We start from the raw sequence: 20,643 nt of genomic DNA, 5'->3' as shown, positions 1-20,643 counted from the left end.
ATTTTTCTTACTGATGAAATTTAAATCACTTACCATGAAATCGGTTTTCTCTCAGGTAAGTTAGCCTGCGTCGCCAGTGTAAGCTTCACAGTGACTTCACTCTCGTCAACGTAGTCCATAGCAACAACAAAAACGTATCTTGACTTTATTACTTGGCCTGGTTAGCGGTATGCTAATTAACTCGCCTAAATGCATATGAGGTTATTCAGCCTATATAACCCAACATAAATGTAATATTACAGGCTAATCATCTGTTTGTAGGCCTACAATACAAGTGAACTTGAACAAGTAAGTTATTTTGCTAGTCAAGTGAAAGTGACGTTCCGCTCTTTCTGTAACAACACACTATTTTCGTCAATATTAGTCGGTAAAATTGACTAAAATTAACATGACGACGATTTAATCAAAATACAATGAATACCGCCTCCAGCTCAAAAATGAATGGCTTAAAGAAAATCTCACTCACTGAGGTAAATAGCCTCAGAATCAGATACGGTCCATGTGTGCTTGCATCCAGGATGACAGCACAAGGCTGGTTTAACTGACTGGAATAAACACCAGTCTTTACACCAGTCAGTCCCATAACATCCATTAGGCTAACGTTGAGAGCAAGTGCATAAGTTCATTCAACCCAATGCAATACGTTTGTATAAAAATCCTCAATATCAATATGGAGCGTTCATTCTTATTCTTTATTCGGATCCCCATTAGTTTCCAAAGTGGTTGCTAATCTTCTGGGGTCCACACAGCCACACAAGACAAAAAAAACCCATACAAATAAAATCAAATAAAACCAAAAATACAATTACACTAATCAAATCATCAAACTATCTTAGCAGTAGCAGCACATCAAACATACATAAATCGTATATTTGTAAGGATATCTTTACATTGTCTTCTAAATACATATGTGCTTTTACCTTTCGTATGTATATTGGAACCATATTCCAAGCAACAGAACCTCGATAAAGCAAAGTTTTTTTCATGAAATTTGTGTCATATATGATTGTATAAATTAAATCTGTTGTAGCTAATTCACTTGTTGGGAACAGTAAAATCAATAGTTCAGTTTAGTTAGGCCTACTATTTATCAAAATGAACAATCGACTAATGCCAATAAACAGAAACATTGAATTGAATATACAATGCCTTAAAGGGGCTATATGCGTTTTTCTGAAATTTAAACTCGCGACTGACACCTGTGGCCAAAAAACAGAACTGCTCTCATTTTCTGCTCGCTCTCGCAGCGGTGGTGACGTCACATCCGCAGACAGCGCGGGAAAAGACGACCCGCTAGATTTTATATGTCCTTTTCATATGTATGTAAAGGTTTTTTATTTTATTTTATTTTATATGCTTCCTTTAGATATTTGACTCTACATACAAATGTCTTTTATGTCTTAACTCTAATGTTCTCCTGAAAGTATTTGTATATTTGTACGGTTCTTGAATAAAAAAAAAATAATAATAATAAAAAAACACTACTGCACAGATCTCTTTTTAAAAAAAACAAAACAAAAAAAAACAGACGACCCGCTAGAAAATAGGACAAATAGGATACAGGCTTATAGGTGCACCCACTGTGAGCGGACAAGGTGTCAGTATGCTCATCAGGAGATGTTTGAGTCATAAATGGTAAAATAAAAAGGCTATTGTTACGTTTATTTTGGGGGGAAAGTTGCATATAGCCCCTTTAAGAATAATCTTATTTATCGGAAAAGTCATATAAACCCATTGACTTGAAAAACAGGAAAATCTCTCTCTCTCTCTCTCTCTCTCTCTCTCTCTCTCTCTCTCTCTCTCTCTCTCTCTCTCTCTCTCTCTCTCTCTCTCTCTCTCTCTCTCTCTCTCTCTCTCTCTCTCTCTCTCTCTCTCTCTGTCTCTCTCTCTCTCTCTCTCTCTCTCTCACACACACACACACACACACACACACACAGGTTTGTTTTGCTAAGTGAGGACATTACATAGGCGTAATGGTTTTTATACTGTACAAACCGTACATTCTATCCCCTTACACCACCCCTACCCCTAAACCATCACAGGAAACATTATGCATTTTTAAATTTTTAATAAAACATTGTTTAGTATGTTTTTAAAGCTATTTTAAATATGAGGATATCTGAAATGTCATCATATTTCATGTTTACGTCGTAATACCAGTGTAATACCCGTGTCATACAAATTTGTGTCCTCATAAATCACAAAAACACACACACACACACACACCCACACATCCTCTTAAAGGGATAGGTCACCCTCCAAAATTGTATGATTTATTCTTCCGGCCTAATGAAAGTAGATGATGTCCATGACTGTCAACTCCGTATTACATATTATACAGCCATATTATAACTTTGTGTGGAACTTTAGTCGTTATTAATTTTCATTTTCGGGTGCACAGTTGATGCATTGGAACCTAAAAATGAATCTCATGGGTCAGTTCCTCACTACCTATGTTTATCAACACTTTCTGATAAAAAGCATTTTTGAACCACTATGCAGAATATGATTAAGATGTTTTTAATACAGTGTCAAGTAGAGAAGCACAGTCATAAATCAAACAATGACATGTTGTCCGGGCTCTCGCTTTGCAATACTCAAGCGGCAGCTGTCTCACAGTTGATCAATAGATGGTGAGATGGTCTGCATTAAAAAACGGCAGGTTTACAACACTCCTTATGAATCTTTATTAAACACAAAACTTCTGTATTTTTCACCTGATATTTTCATTTTTTAAGTCAACAATATTATCTATAATATTCAAAGTAATTTAACCTGAAAGAAATCTAAAATATGATGTATAAGCAGTACAAAGGATGCTTGCATTAACAAATCATTCATCCCTGTACTTTCGTTCTAAAACACAGATTGGCTATAGTCGATGTTCTCGTCCCGTGCTGAACTCTGTTAAGGTTATAGTTTGTGCAGCAGGTGTGGATCAATATTCGTCTTCATCTAATCAATAGAGCAGGGCCTAAAGCTAGGACATAAATTAATGCAGGTGAGGCTGTATGTACATGACGGAAAACGTCCTTCTATGAGATTGATGCATGGACCATTAAAAAGTAGCATCTGGAATTCTGGTCAAGACCTTCATGCCATTTTTAATGAGCAAATGTAAGACTCGTAATAAAAAATATGCAGAGTAAGAAGTTTATTTAAAATAAATAAAAATACATGATGGTAAAGCAAGGTTTATGATGAAGTAGTAATTGGCCCATCCACCATTACTATTTAAAGCATGTACTATAGAAAGCGACTAAACCCATAAAAATGGCACATTTCATCCAATCAAACCAGCAGGGTGAAATCCAGCAACCTGCACTGCCTTTTCAAGCGGCTCCGAGAATGTGGCATACATGAAAGCAAATGAAGGTAAAATAAGAATGAATTAAGAGGGACGTTTTAATTTACAACACCACCACAGAGCAGTACAGACATAAAAGGACAGGATGTCACAGGCATGCTGGGATTAAAATTCAGAGGTTTATGGTCACAATAAAGAGCTAGACCTGTTTACTTGGAGAACTTTGGAAAGGATTCAAAATTGGGAAATGAAAATGTCCTTGAGTAAATGTTCACTGTTGTCCTCTAGATGATTTCTGCAGTCCATAGATCTGCTATATCAAAATTGGTTTAAAAAATATACTAAAAATAATAAATAATAATAATAAAGATATAGCTGCAAGCAGCAATTATCGGGGCCAAGCACAAAAAGGAATGTGACATGCAAGCATGGCTGGGAGCTTCAGAAAAACTGCAACAATAAGCAATAACATTTTGGGATATTTAATTAGAACTGTCTCAAAACTTTTTGAGTAACTTCAGGGCATGGTCCTGATGACACATCCCAAATGTTACAACAATTATATGTATGAACACATAAAATATGACCCATGTCCAACTTTGCAATTTTTTTGCCTGTACAATAAAAATTTTGACATTTGGCCTACTTTATTTGGTCACCTTGCTATGATTCCAATTTTCCTGGTGGTTTCGTCTCAATTGGAATAATAATTTCGAAAATGTTCACAAATGTATTTTTTTTTTTTTAGAGGTTTTCATCGGTTTTGCCTATTAATCGGCACCGATAGCTGATTGGTGGAACAATCGGTTTACGGCAAAAATCCATACCGATAGTTTTTCCGGGTTTCGTCCATTTCTGGAGCGGCTGAGAAGGGTGCGCTGTCATTACACAGTACGAGAGCTCTGAGAAGGGTCTGCTGGTATTATAGAAGCAGCAACCTCCCGCAGTTTCTCTTGAAGCCAATACGGAAGTGACTTAAACTGCAATTCATCGACTGGCCGCTAGGGACAGGCTCCAGAAGGGAGCAGAATCTCATTGAGCCCCATGTTAAAATGCCCAACTTTACAGCAGAATAAAACATGTTTACAGCCTAGAACAAATTGTGGTTTTGGTCTATACGGCTAATTTTGCCCTTCATGACAACTGTGAGGGGGGTGAATTTTTTATAACTCATTCCTTTACATTATATAAAGCCTTAAAGTTCTGCATAATTAAGGGCGTGGCCACTTTGAGTGACAGGTGGATTGTCGTTTGTCTGCTGTCTGTTAGTCATCGCGTCACCTCAGCTCCACCCACGTTCCGCCTCTTTGCCCATTTTCTGTTATCCGGGAGTGACACGCGATGACGCGCTGCCAACTAAAGCCCCGTTCACACCGCCAGCGACACGCAGCGACAAAGCGACACGATCCCATTCATTTCAATGGAGCGCTGGCGACTTCCGGCGACACGAGCGACAGTGACCGTTGGCGACAGAATGTGGGCGTGTCAAGCGACACGAGACAAGCAACAAAAGTTCAGTTTTCAACTTTATGCAAATGGGAAGGGATTTTCGCGAGCGACAACCAATAGGAGTGAAGTCAGTGGAGTGCACGTGATCCGTCTGCTGTACTGCTACTGCGGTGTCGTGTCGTGTTAAGATGGAGATGTTGATTTTAGCTGTTAGCAATTTCCCTGTTCTTTACAATATGTCTCTGTGTACATACCTGTCTATTTTTTTTTTAGAATTTGTTGTTAGAACTTCTCATTTTAATATATTAATATTTACATATGTATTTCATTTAGCACATTTTCATGGTTTCAGCACTGTTTTACTTAGAGTGTTATGGTTTTATTTATTTATTTTTGGTCCAGTATTAATTAAAAAAAACTATCGGTTGATTAATCGGTTATCTGCAAATGCGGTCCAACCTAGTTATCGGTATCAGTAAAATCCACTATCGATCGACCTCAATTTTTTTTTAATGTTAACTCACAACGTCGCCGATGACCCATACTAAGTTTCGTAACAATGCGCGTTGATAAAATGTGTTCATAAAATACATAATTTTACTATCATTTAACTTTTATCAAAAAGCTTTTGATAAATTTTTGCCAGCATGGTCTGATGATGATCTGATTCGATTTTCGTAAAAATCAGACAAACTGTCTTGGAGGAGTTGGGGAAAAAGTTGGAGTTGGATAATTCTAAATAGTGGGAAAATGTTCATGACAGAAAATTACATCATAGGGTTTGCAATCTGCTTTAGCCAAGAAATCAGAAGAAAAAATAATTTTGTTTCATCTTACAAAAAACGATTTTGTTTGCCCTTATGGTTCAAAAGTTATTAACAAATGTAAGTGAAACTTTGGACAGTTGGTGGCGCTAGAGGGATTGAGTTAGAGACTCAAACTTTGCTGTGGTGAATGTTTGGACTTTCCTCTATCAGTGTGCCAAATTTCACAACTTTTTACCATACAGTTCTATGGGTTGCCATAGACTTCCAGAGCGGAAGTAGCCGCCTTCTGTGCTTGACAAATAATAATAATAACAACAATAATGCATTAGAGAGTATGAGGGTTATAGAAGGTATTTTTTGTTATTTGGTTTTGCGATTTTAAATTAGTCAAACAATAAATATTTAAACAAGATTTCATTCCAAAAGTGTCCATAAAGTGTACATTTTTTTTTAAAAAAAATTCAATATTTCAAATGCAACAAACAATTAGCTGTCATTACATCTTGAAGCAATGCAATATCAAAATGAAAAGGCAAATATGAAAAAGAAATAATGCCAAACAATACATTACATACACTGAGAATTTCTTTATTTATTAAAAATACTTTTTATGTTTTTTTGTGACACGACAAACAACAAAAAACAACAAAATGTCAATCTCAAAGATCAAAAAGAGGATTTCCATTTTTTTTTTTAACGAGACATCGGTGGACGTGATTGTCAAGTATATGAAGTATCTGACATGCAAGTGACAGGCTGCACAGAAAATACAATCAAGAAAAAGATGTGTGAGAGATGGAGAGAGACAAATGATTATTTAGGTAAAAGAAGGAAGATCCCTGGAAAGAAGGCACAATTGTTTCATTAAAAAAACAGACATGGACGCATTACATGAGGATTTTGGTAACGGCATTTCACCCATGTGAAATGTGTCTTTAGGGAGACATGAACGCCAATGCATGTCCTTCAGTCCTTAACAGAATGCTTATGGAGCACAGCAGAGCAAGAACTGAGTAGGGAGACGTCCGTTCTGCCCACAAACAAGATCTTACATACATATTTCCCTTTAAACCAACAGCAGAAACAGTGTAAAGTCAAGCGCAGGATCTGATACGGTTCTCTTAGATCAGCAGACAGCACTCTCACAGAGAGCAGCGATCCGTTTACAGTATCAAACGCATCACAGATGATCAAACCAATCAAACAACACAAAGCGAAAAGTGTCAAACTAATGAATCTGATTCATGTTGCCTGAGAAAACCTGAGGCAGACACGAGATGGATGGAGCAGAAATACACACACATAGAAAAACAGACTGTTAAAGGAACAGTTTAGATCAAATTAAAAACCTGTAATCATGTACTCACCCTCGTGTCATTCCAAACAAGAACAACCTTTTTTCTGCACATAAAAGATTAATTTTTTTTTCTTTTTTCTTATAATGAAAGTCAGTGTTTTGAACCCCAATGATGTTTATCCAATGATGAAAAAAAGAGCTGAAACATTCTTTTGTGTATTGCAGAAGAAAGTCAGTCAAACAGTTTGGAATGACACATGGGTGATTAGATGAGAGAATTTACATTTTTGATACCAAAATGAGTACCAAAATGTGCAAAATGCAAAGCAGGGTTGGAATCAGCTGCCATAAATTTTGGATTTCAATTGAAACCAAATTCAAGACAACTTCGTCAGAACTAAAGTGACTTTAACATTAATAACTGCTCGAGTATGATCTATTGATGATGATAAATAGTTGTCTCTATAGATCATGAGGCAGATGTGTCCATTTAATATCAAGTTTGTCTTCCCTTTCGAGAGGGCCCGTTTGAGAACCGGTGAGCTTCAGATACGACGTCAGTACATGGAGAACATATGGAAGCTTTCAATGCCTCCATCAATCTGCTGATGAACTGAGATTGAACTCCAGGTCTGGGCACATTATTCAGACAACCGTTGCGCTCGTGTCACCATCAGTCAGCGCAGGAGACACGGCGAGGTGCCAGCCGCCAGTTAGGAACGCCGGAAACACCAGCTGTGAAACGCTAACAATCTTGGAAGATGCAAACAAGGAACGTTTACTGTCAGTCAGTTTGTCTTGGACTCGTTGAATATTATGAATGTTTTTGGTGAGTCCAAAAGAACAAAGAAACATCAGATCGTTGTTTTTCAAACAAATCAGAGGGTGACGACATCTGTCTGCCACATTTCACCCCAGTATCAAAAAGGTTTGAATAAGGAATTATTTTTTTGTTTAAGCAAAATGAAAGGCTGTTTCTTAAGAACACTGCGATTTAGGAAGACAGTTAAACCACACCTTCCCCTCAAGTTCTCATTACTATAATGCAAAATTTGCTCATCACTGTAAAAAAAAAAAAAAAAAGAGAAAAAAAAAAAACCTGTATAAATACATCACAATCTAAAATATAATATAAATTGGGAACTATTCATAAAGTAATATAAACTGGAAATATGATTTATTATTTTTACATATTTAAATTGTGAAGCATTTATACATCATAGTATATCTGTTTGCCTTTCATTTATGCGGATGATTTATTAAATTATCTATATAAAAAAAAAATCACTATTATAGTATTTTAGTAGTTTTACTGTATTTTTAACTATATTGCAATAATGAGAATCATTATTCAGAACAGAATTTGGGATAAATGTGCTTAATTGTGATGTAAATAATGTCCCATATTCAAATACTTTTTCTTCTTAAACAATAGTAAACATATATTGTTTTTTGCCCATTTATTTTTGTTTTTGGGGTGAAACGTGACCCAGGCGTGTTTCCATGAGATTCACTTGACTAAGAAAAACCAAGAACTCCAAAAACTGAAGTAGCATTTTGAATGCGTTGTTGAATCTTGCCTTACAGAACATCCACTAAAGGATTGTGGATTTGTGAGAGAAAAGTCTCACGTTAGTCCTACTGAAGTAATGCCAAAACTTCTTTTGGTCCCTTTTAGACACTGGATTAAATTAGACTGAATTAAATTTCAGCTAATCCCCCCGTTTTAACAAAGAACTTAACAACCACCCTTCAAAAATTAAAACAAAAACACGGCTTGACAAAGGAAATCTGCTTTTATACTCAGTTCTTGGTTTCTGTAAGGACAATATTAGCCGTTACAAACATTAAACAGAATGTTGCCCACAATATCACAAACCAAACCCAGAAAGCATGACGGAAAGGTGACCGGTGCTTATTTACAGCATCCCTTCCCAACACAGGCTCTAGATGACGGCGACTGAAATATACCAGAAAGGCCGGGATGATATACTGAATGCCCGTTCCGGCATATGCTCCAGTAATACCCACAAGCGACTCCAGATCGTGAGTACAGAAGGCCACGATAATGGGCGGCACTAGAGTAATGAGTGGGAAGACGACACGGTCCACTACCCAAGGGTACGTGCCGCCGTCACGATGGAAGAGAGTTTTCCAGTTGTTGCGTAGTGTGACTGCTATTATGGGAAAGTTGGTGCTAATGGTAAAGACGGGAAAGAGGCCCAGGAAGTAGCGCAACACTGGAATGCCCAAAACATCGCAGTTATCTGTGAAATTTAAAGTGTACATGTCACGCAGGAGAGAGCTGTCGAAGCAGAATATGGCTGTGAGGGACAGCAGCCCGTAGAAGCACAGGATGAGGATGTAGTCGGCCATGACCAGGGCGCTCATGCGCTGCTTGTTGGAGATGGGCGTCACGAGCGAGGGCAGCGAGTGCTGGCACATGAATGAGTAGACGCACACACCGAAGAGGTTGGGCACACCCGAGACCTGAGCCATAGATGGGTGGCCCTCACCACGTCCCTTGCCAATACGAATCAAAGCCAGGATGATCATCATGGTGAATGCTGAAAGAGAGTCACCAAGAAAAAAATTGAATTAAAACTCATGTAAAATAATGATATTATAATAATATAATGTATAGCAATAACAACCATATATAGAACTATATATATAACTTGAGAAAATGAGAAAAGCATCAAATAGACATAAAGCAAAAAGTAGCTTTAGAAAGAAGTGTTATTTGATTCAAAATAAAATGTATTACACAAACCTTTAGGCTTCAACGGCCATGAGGGTAAGTAAATGATGACAGAATTGTAATTTTTGGGTGAACTATACCTTTAGTGTTTTTTTTTTTTTTGTGACAAAATGAAATGATACTTAAATAATAAACTAAAACTGCCAGTAGGTGGATAAATGTCTATGTGAGTCATTCATTCATTCAGTTTGTTCAAATGGCGGATTCATTCAGGAATGAAGTAAATGGCTCTCTTTATGAATGGGCCATTGAATCATTGGTTCGCTGACTGACTCACTCAAAACACTGATTTAATCAGAAACGAAGCACTGCTGTGTGTCGCTCGGAGACGCACAACAGTTCTGATGTGGCTTCACAGGTAATATATTTATGAGCAAAAGCAGACAAAAATGTGTCTAAAATAAAACAATATTAACTTATTTATTGAACTGTTGTATAAAATCAATATCACATCTGCACTCGTGCTATTCAGGACAAAAATGGCACAAAATATACATGGGGCATTTTTTTTGCCCCGTATCCTGAATTTTAGGGCATTCTTCTAACTGTGTTCTATAGGCTCCATCATGCATGAGTTTTTGTGCCCTATTCATCTCCAATCAACTTCATGAAATGTAAGATGATATATATATATATATATATATATATATATATATATATACACACTCAAAACTCAAACTCGCTCAAATCTTTACACTTGCCCATTTTTCCTGCTTCTAACACATCAACTTGATCATCAACAAAATGTTCACTTGCTGCCTAATATATCCCACCCACTAACAGGTGCCGTGATGAAGAGATAATCAGTGTTATTCACTTCAACTGTCACTTATGCCTGATCGTGTGTGTGTGTGTGTGTGTGTGTGCGTATATATATTATATTATATTAGATTATATATTATATTTTATACATTATATTTTATACATTATATATTATATTTTATATATTATATTTTATATATTATATTTTATATATTATATTATATATATATATATATATATATATATATATATATATATATATATATATATATATATATATATATATATATATATATATATATATATATATATATATATATATATATATATATATATATATATATATATATATATATATATATATATATATATATATATATATATATAAAATATATATATATATATTTTTTTTTCTTTTCTTTTCCCATCTCTTAAACACGTTTGCCAAGTTGAGATTATGGTTTGTTAACACTGGCCGCCTAAAGCCGATTTTTAGGCATATCCGACTCAAATCCATTTAGTTTTTTTTGTAGCCTCAATAGAAAAACAAAACAAAACAAAACATGAAATTAGATTTTTGCTAAATCAATCCAAGTCTCTTGAGGATGGGGCTTGCAATCCAGTTAAATTGGATTTTTGTAGATCCGTTTCAGCATGAACTGTACAAAGATAGTTTCCCATCAATTTAGGACACAACTAGATCTGGATATAGGAAAAGTACGGTCTCTGTCACTTATGGTGTGTTGTTTATGAGTTATAATGGACATGAGTAGAGGAAAAATGTCCAGTTCTGGTCTGTCCACATTGACAGCTTGCTGCTCATAAACCGTGTCCACATTGGAAGCCAGTGACGCAACAACTTGAGTCTGTAAACACTGGCATGACGCACAGCTTCAATGCATCCCGTGTTCACCAACCATGGGCCAATCAGCTGTATAATCAGACTTTAAAAGACTGGGAAACAGAAAAGAGACTTCTGTAAGCAGGAATACACATACTTTACTATAACAACCAATGTAGACATTACAGGAAATGAAGTGCATTGTCCGAACAAACCAGTTGTATAAAAAGTTGTATACAGTGAACTTGCCATCTTAAAACCATTTTATAAGTATTCCACCATGGTGCAAGCTAGCACTGCATTCGCGCACACACAGATGCGCCTATGGACATACATTATTAACACTGAACTCTGGGTTAGGTTTGACTAATTGGTTTGCACACAAAAACAGCCAAAGGTCAGAAACAGAAAGAAAAAAAAAAAAAAACTTTTATCAAGCACCCTTATTATTAAGTCTCCTAATTCTAATCTTTTACACTTATTTAAGCTCTTCATTATTTCTATAATATTGAAAAACTTTAAACATGCTTCTCTTTCGGTGTTTCTAATCTGGTCAATGCTGCAATCAATGCTGAACAAGATGAGATTGTTAAGGATCTAATGGGCTTCTGGAAAATGCTGAGCTGGTTAGGACGGACCAATGACTCCTCTATGTGATGCTCCCTGCATGGACAACCAGGTAGACAGAGGAACTGGGTGGTAAAAACCGCAAAAGACTCCACCATTTGTTATCTCAAACATCTAGCAAGAGAGCTTAATGCTGATCCTAGATATCTTTATATAAAGATATACAGCAGAGGAAAGACATTTAAAGTAATTTCATGAACAAATAAAATACAAATTATAACCCATTTACATGGTTATACTCTTATAATATAGCCTACTCTACTGGTTAAACGTTTAATCCACAACAAAAAGGGTAGCTATTAAAGACCAAAGTCCCAAAAGAAGCTGATAGAGCGGTGTCCTTTCCCTCCTCAATAAATGTACCAGTCCTTATCCTCCTTTCTAATGAATCACATTGCCAGGTTAAGGACTACATGTGTAGATGTGAAATGCTGATCTGATTCAAAGGGGAAAATGGATTGGGTCCTTCCTCATATGCGAGAGTCCAGCTGACGTGCAATTAATCGGAGGTGCTCCCGACAGCAGTTCTGACCCAAAGGTCTCCATTAACATTAAAGGTGTCCACACACGTGCGCCTTCAGTGTTTCAAACAGATGCATTCATCCTGGCAGTAATAAAACATTCTGGCAGCAAACAAGGGGCAGAGTGCATGTCACACCAATCTCAGTCTATTAATCAAGGGCAGGTTGCATGTAAGGGGAATAAATAATTCACTAGCTACAAAAAAAAGTAATTACAGCGATACTACCGTACAAGGGTACATGTCTCAGGACAGACTGCATGATGCCACCCTCGCATTGAGATGCAGAAAAACTACAAAATAACCTCATTTCAAGTATATAAATAACCAAATAACCATTACAAATTTCTGGTTTCTCCCAAGGTTTTTCTCTCCATTATGTCACCTGATAGAGTTTTGGTTCCTTGCCACCGTCGCCCTTGTTGCCTTTGGCTTTTCGCTTGCTCAGTTGAGGACACTAAATATTTAACTATATTACTTTCTATTAAATTCTGTTGCATTATTTTCCTGTTACCATTGTGAAGCTTCTTTAAACAATCTGCATTGTAAAAAGTGCTATATAAATCTACAAATGACTTTTGTAAGTAACCAGAATTATCAGTTATCAATATTATCATGGTATCGTTAAAATGTGCTGGAAATATTCAAAAAGTACTGATACTGAAGTTTTATATTGAAAACCAACAAACAACAAATATTTTAGCAGCTCTATGTACTTTTGGTTTGCATGAATATTAAAATAATAACATAACATGTATCTACTAACATGTAGATGTAAATGATAAATGATTAAAGGCATTTTATCTGCTCCATGAATAAATCTAGACAGCTTTTTATCCTCTTTGTTGTTTAAAATGCATATTGGCTTGTTTTTCATCAACTGAGGTCCGATTTTTGCATTGGTCTGAACAAAAATGGTAGACAGACAAGGAAAACGTAAAACCAATGTCTGACATTATGTCTTTAGTTTCACTTTTGATCAATTTAATACAATTAAATAAATGCCCTCACTGACTTTATAATAGTGGTGTATATTTATTTAAATAAATATTTATTTTATTCAATTATTTACAGATTATTTATTTTTGTATTATAGAATACAATATTAGAAATTGAAAAGTACTGTACCATGACAGACAGGTCAGCTAAGAAAGGACGGGAAAATATATAGTACACAAAGCCAAAGGCACAACAACTGCAATATCAGGCAACCTTCATGTGCAATATGCTTAATACAGTACAACAGATACACAAGAGCTCAACTAGAGGACAAAAGTAGACACACAATGATGGAACTGCAATTCATTGGAGGAAAACGTCAGAGGCCTCTAATGTAGCCGATGAACCAACTGGAGAGGATACAAGCATGGATGGGATGGAGAGAGATTCAAGATGCATTACTCCTTTTCATAAAAACTGCACTGAAAGAATAGAAGGAGAGGAAAAAAAATATTTCAAGGGCACACTTAATCCAAATACTCCTGACATCTCACAACGCAACTCAAGTCATTCTATAGGCGCTCAACCTTCAGCACAGAGGCCTTTTGTTGTTTAGGGATGAGATGTGATTGCATCCCGGCACAGCGATTCATCACACGCTATAAATTCCCTCAGTGTACATGCTGATGGCCATTGAAAATGTCACTGGTATCGGTGTCTTTAAGTCTTTTTCATCATGATATGTTTGCATCTGACACCAGTGCCAGAAAAACCTGGTTGGAAGACACCACACAGGTAGACAAGGAGGATATATATAAAAAAGGGCCAAATAAATTAATGCAGCAAAGTCAAAAGACAGAAATGTCATTACAAACAAAATGACACTGATTGTTAAAGCGTCCCTCTAGGGAAGAGGTGTTGGGTTTTAAAGGACACTCTTAATGAACAAAGCACCCATGAGATGTTGAGTCACATGACCAACTGTGACCATCAAGTGTGAATGGAGAACGATGATTGTCGAGAACATTAGGCAGACGTCAAAAACATCCCATCTGTGAAAGTATCAATCATTATCCATAAACTTTGTTATTTAGCCATCCAAAGCAACTTGCAGTAATCATGATTTTGCCAAATAGGACATGTTCCATTGCTTGTCCTGGAACATTCCTATCAAACAATCAAATTTCAGGGATATATACATACTTGAGGTTGGTAAAATTTTCTCTCAAATAAATGCTGTTATTTTGATATTTCTTGTCACGTTTTTTCACAAAAATATCAGCAGCACAACTGTTTTCAACATTGATAAGAAATGTTTCTTGAGCCTCAAATCATCATATTAGAATCATGTGACAGTGAAGACTGGAGTAATGATGCTGAAAATTCAGCTTTGCATCACAGGAATAATTTTTTTTTAACTTTAAAATAAAATGAATATAATATTACTCTTTTTACAGTATTTTTTTTTATCAATAAATGCAACCTTGGCAAGCATTTGAGACTTCTTTTCAAAAACTTTAGTCATAGCATTATACCGCCCCTAAGCAGTCTCTACTGTGTGTGTGTGTGTGTGTGTGTGTGTGTGTGTGTGTATGTGTGTGTGTGTGTGTGTGTGTGTGTGTGTGTGTGTGTGTGTGTGTGTGTGTGTGTGTGTGTGTGTGTGTGTGTGTGTGTGTGTGTGTGTGTGTGTGTGTGTGTGTGTGTGTGTGTGTGTGTGTGTGTGTGTGTGTGTGTGTGTGTGTGTGTGTGTGTGTGTGTGTGTGTGTGTGTGTGTGTGTGTGTGTGTGTGTGTGTGTATGTATGTATGTATGTATGTATGTATGTATATATATATATATATATATATATATACACATATACACACACATTTTTAAATCATGACTGATATTTATTTGTACAAAATTCAAAAAATTTAATAAAAGCATTTAAATGAATTGTAAAATATAAATTCTTTTATATAATTAAATATTAGTAATTAATATAAATAAATGTCTTGCACTATAGCTAATATGTACATAGCCGCCCATAGGTTCAGGAGTTTGTTTGTTTGACAGGAATGCTGTTTCATGACAACCATCTCATACTTGAAAAAAAACAAAAAAAAAACAGTCATCTGATCAATAAGGTCTTGCTCAAGGGTGCAATGGTGATAGTCCATTAAGAATCAGCCTTCTGGTTCAGTACCCAGCCCAGATCTTTAACCCCTATACTACAGTGCAGAGAAACAGTCTATTCTCTGCTGCCAGAAAAGGTAACTCGGAATCATCCTGAATTGATCTCTTTGGACTGTCTTTGTGATATAGTTCTGTTAAATACTGAATGAAAATGCTCATGTGATGGAGGGTGAATAGATAGCATACATACATCTCCCTAACCGCCTAAACTTTACTCTGCACCTAATTTTTAAAGTAATTAACAGAAACTCATTAAGGAGGCAAATGTGGACATCAATACATAGCAGGCTTAAGAGAGTGCAACATTTAAGACATCTATTTTACCACAGTTTAGACAAGAAACCCAGTAGAGAGCATCCACAATATGGATAGTCAAAGCCATTTCAGACCAGTTGATGAACCTCTTGAATTTTTGAGCAAATGAGCGAGTGGTTTTATGGTCTGTTAAGGAAAGCAGTGTATGGTAGTTTGTAGCTTGTCCACATTGCAGGCCCTGCTAAATGAGAGGTACCAATCCATTTTCCTTGAGAGCAATTTTCAGGCTCTATGAGCTGAACCATTGCCTGGGGTATTCATTAAGGCACAGCTATATTTCAGTACACCTTGAGACTACACTGCTGCAGAATATCCCACACCGATGCGGTTTCAGACCCAACACCTTTTACAGGATATCTGACCTATAAAAACACTATAAAGTCTGATTTTCAATGGACGCCTTTAAATAAAGGAAAAACCCTCAACATTTAAATAGTACTGGAGCTATATCCTTAGTGGTGATGTTGAATAGAATTGACAAATTTCATTATCAATTTATTATGTCTATGCACATAGAAACTCGCTTTACAGTAGCGAAAAATGCATTTCCAAGGGGGAAAAAAAGAGGTAATCTGTGTGAAAAGTGCACAATACCTTATGTTTAATAGTTATATTCATATCTGTAAATGCTATAAATTCAGAGTATTTTCATTTCTCAAAAAGCTCATCCCGACAGCAAGCCTTTTGTTTAACTTTAGCTTTGACACGCTCTTTTAAGCCCAAAATCTACTACGACCGCCCACGTTCCATTACAGTCCACATGACAATTTTAGTCATCAGGAGGGGCTGTGGACGTCTGTGCACACTGTCCACATACAGCCCAATTTTAAGGTAAATCTTGAGACAGAAGAGTCCACTAGGTGGCAATACGCAGTTGTGATGTATTGTTCAGTAGTCAAAGAAGAGTGCGGAAAGAACGGTAAACAAAGCAGGATATCATTTTCCATCGTCTTTGCTTTGGTTCTTGTTGTTTGCATGAAACGGCAGATCCACTACTTTACTTCTATCCTTCCAAGCAAATATCTTGAAAATGACATGACCCAGTGCTGCCCTCTGATGTCCTGTAGAGTATAGAAAAACAATCATACTGCGCATGTGGTGTCAAACCAGTCCATCCACGCTCATCCGAGGTTGAGTATACTTTGAAAGATGTGGACACGACTGTGTGGGAGACTGAAGAATACACAGACCTTTAGAGAAAGGCATCGCAGTTAAATACAAATCAGTTTTCTCGCCACAAACAAACATTTTGGAAGGAAAAGATGGACTAACATCCATGAATGTCATTCACAAACGTTACTAGAAAATTGTGGGAACGCCCACTAGCGACCTCACCGCCAGCCACTGGCGACATGCAGCGACAAATTAGATGGTAGTGTGAATGCAGCATTAAGCATTTGGCAGATGCTTTTATCCAAAGCGACTTATATTGCATTCAAGTGATTTTTTTTTTACCAGTTCATGAATTCCCTGGGAATTGAACCCATGAAACTGTTAGCGCCATGCTCTATGGTTTGAGCTACAGGAACGTATAAAATTATGCAATGATGTCTTCAACCTGAACAACACAGATTGAGTCTTGTTGAGCACCTTGCATTAACAGTAATGCAATCTCCAAGAAACGTTCTGTAGCCCACCAAAGCAATTCAACATGAAGCCATTAATCTCCAGTGAGTAATCGCACGCTCTTTGTCCGTTCCTCAATGTTCACGCTAAATATGAATTAAAGCGGGCAACCTCACGGACTCATTTCGCTCTCTGTGTCAAAATCTGATAAATGTTCTCTACTTCAGTGCTGAGAGGAGGTGATCCTTCCCATTTAAATTACCCCTGCAATAAAACTGCCTTTAAATAATGCATGCAAAGATGCACAGCATTGCATACAAGACGCTATTACCATGTTCTTGATAAACAAGCCACTTCTTACTTTTCATACAAGTGGTTGTGAAGGGCCATGGGTTCTGAGACTGCTGAGGTTTTATATCTGTGCCTAGATGAGTAACGACACACAACAAGCAGTATTAAGTCAAGTATGAGGCTGTTGTGGTCATTGAGCTAATAATTGAGATCCGCTTTCTGGTACGTAAGGTTCAGCAGAGTGACGGCCCTGGCAGTAGATGGCATTGAGGCTAAAACACAAAGTGGCTCCCTTGGCGCCAACTGAACCGAACCCTACTTACCACATCTCATTTGACACAGGAGCAGGAACGGTCTCTCCTCCTGTGCATTATGGGTGAACAGGCACACAAGGGACGTGCCTGCTTGTCCTGCTGTCTGCTGTGAGTAATGACTGAGAGCGGAGAGGATCATGGGGAAAAAGCACAAAACTGGAAAGAGGAAAATATTTGATAGGTGACTGGTCAACCTATTGACCAACCCAATGACAAATCTTTAGAAATCAGCATGAGAAGTTTGTCTGGTTCAATGGATGGCTGCACTAATTTACAGATACGCCAATATTCACACATACATATATATATATATATATATATATATTCAGACATATACATACACGCACACACATACATACATGCATACATACATACATACATATAATATTCAGTGTTTTCTATCATTCTTCCACATTATATATACAGTGAGGAAAATAAGTATTTGAACATCCTGCTATTTTGCAAGTTCTCCCACTTGGAAATCATGGAGGGGTCTGAAATTATCATCGTAGGTGCATGTCCACTGTGAGAGACATAATCTTAAAAAAAAAATCCAGAAATCACAATATATGATTTTTTAACTATTTATTTGTATGATACAGCTGCAAATAAGTATTTGAACACCTGTCTATCAGCTAGAATTCTGACCCTCAAAGACCTGTTAGTCTGCCTTTAAAATGTCCACCTCCACTCCATTTATTATCCAAAATTAGATGCACCTGTTTGAGGTCGTTAGCTCCATAAAGACACCTGTCCACCCCATACAATCAGTAAGAATCCAACTACTAACATGGCCAAGACCAAAGAGCTGTCCAAAGACACTAGAGACAAAACTGTACACCTCCACAAGGCTGGAAAGGGCTACGGGGAAATTGCCAAGCAGCTTGGTGAAAAAAGGTCCACTGTTGGAGCAATCAATAGAAAATGGAAGAAGCTAAACATGACTGTCAATCTCCCTCGGACTGGGGCTCCATGCAAGATCTCACCTCGTGGGGTCTCAATGATCCTAAGAAAGGTGAGAAATCAGCCCAGAACTACACAGGAGGAGCTGGTCAATGACCTGAAAAGAGCTGGGACCACCGTTTCCAAGGTTACTGTTGGTAACACACTAAGACGTCATGGTTTGAAATCATGCATGGCACGGAAGGTTCCCCTGCTTAAACCAGAACATGTCCAGGCCCGTCTTAAGTTTGCCAATGACCATTAGAATGATCCAAAGGAGTCATGGGAGAAAGTCATGTGGTCAGATGAGACCAAAATATAACTTTTTGGTCATAATTCCACTAAACGTGTTTGGAGGAAGAAGAATGATGAGTACCATCCCAAGAACACCATCCCTAGTGTGAAGCATGGGGGTGGTAGCATCATGCTTTGGGGGTGTTTTTCTGCACATGGGACAGGGCGACTGCACTGTATTAAGGTGAGGATGACCGGGGCCATGTATTGTGAGATTTTGGGGAACAACCTCCTTCCCTCAGTTAGAGCATTGAAGATGGGTCGAGGCTGGTTCTTCCAATATGACAATGATCCGAAGCACACAGCCAGGAGAACCAAGGAGTGGCTCTGTAAGAAGCATATCAAGGTTCTGCCGTGGCCTAGCCAGTCTCCAGACCTAAACCCAATAGAGAATCTTTGGAGGGAGCTCAAACTCCGTGTTTCTCAGCGACAGATCAGAAACCTGACTGATCTAGAGAAGATCTGTGTGGAGGAGTGGGCCAAAATCCCTCCTGCAGTGTGTGCAAACCTGGTGAAGAACTACAGGAAACGTTTGACCTCTGTAATTGCAAACAAAGGCTACTGTACCAAATATTAACATTGATTTTCTCAGGTGTTCAAATACTTATATTTAAAAATAGTTAAAAAATTCATACATTGTGATATCTGGATTTTTTTTTAAAGATTATGTCTCTCACAGTGGACATGCACCAACGATGACAATTTCAGACCCCTCCATGATTTCCAAGTGGGAGAACTTGCAAAATAGCAGGGTGTTCAAATACTTATTTTCCTCACTGTATATATGAGAAAGAGAAAATGTGGAAGAAAACATAGGGATATGGATGATAGAAAACACTGAGGGAATTATGTATATGGGATGCACCGATATTATTTTTTGGGGCCGATACAGATTTTAACAAAGAATTATTGACCGATTCCGATACCGATATTTGTCACTTGCCCTCTTAATTGAAAGTTTGTCATTAAAATAGATAGTGTTTTGATCATGTTTTAAATCAGCTAGCTAGTTTATTGCTGCATTATCAAATCATTTCTAATGAACATAGACTGGATACATTTAACATTCAGCATAACATAAATAAATGAAATGGTAAAATGCTCATGAAGTGACCCGAGATGAGGTTCATGAAGTCATGTCCTCGTATATTGAGGTGACAGAGGCTGAAAAACACTGAGTTTCAGTGTGTGTGAGGTAAATTAAACCACACGTCTGCGCCATTCATTAACACAGACACACACAGAAACATGCAGGATTCATATTTAAACAGTCTTTTTGTGGCTTAATATTCACAGACACTAGTATATATCGCGTTTTGATTTAAATGTACTGACCTATGTTTTATTTATTCATCAAAACTTTGACAAATTCCGTGACATTCCATGTTATTCAGTAAATTCCATTTTTATGACTGGATTCCAACTGTGTTTTTCGCTTCGCGGAAATTAATCCTTATGAAAGTTACAAAAGTTATTT

General features: G+C 37.1%; 1 protein-coding gene across 3 annotated transcripts in view; it reads right to left on the bottom strand.

Moving 5' to 3' along the window:
* Positions 1-6,095: 6,095 nt before the first annotated feature.
* tmem104 (transmembrane protein 104) overlaps positions 6,096-20,643 on the bottom strand; it is a 68,684-nt gene continuing 54,136 nt past the window's right edge. For all 3 annotated transcript variants that reach the window (XM_079837698.1, XM_079837696.1, XM_079837697.1), the window contains one exon: positions 6,096-9,387. In XM_079837698.1, coding sequence (XP_079693824.1) covers positions 8,624-9,387 — 764 coding nt within the window. In that variant the 3' untranslated portion in view covers positions 6,096-8,623. The remainder of the gene's footprint in view (positions 9,388-20,643) is intronic.

This window comes from Gobio gobio (assembly GCF_949357685.1).
Source record: "Gobio gobio genome assembly, chromosome: 1".
Taxonomy (NCBI): domain Eukaryota; kingdom Metazoa; phylum Chordata; class Actinopteri; order Cypriniformes; family Gobionidae; genus Gobio; species Gobio gobio.
The sequence above is the reverse complement of the archived record's forward strand: the minus strand, read 5'-3'. Positions and strand labels throughout refer to the sequence as shown.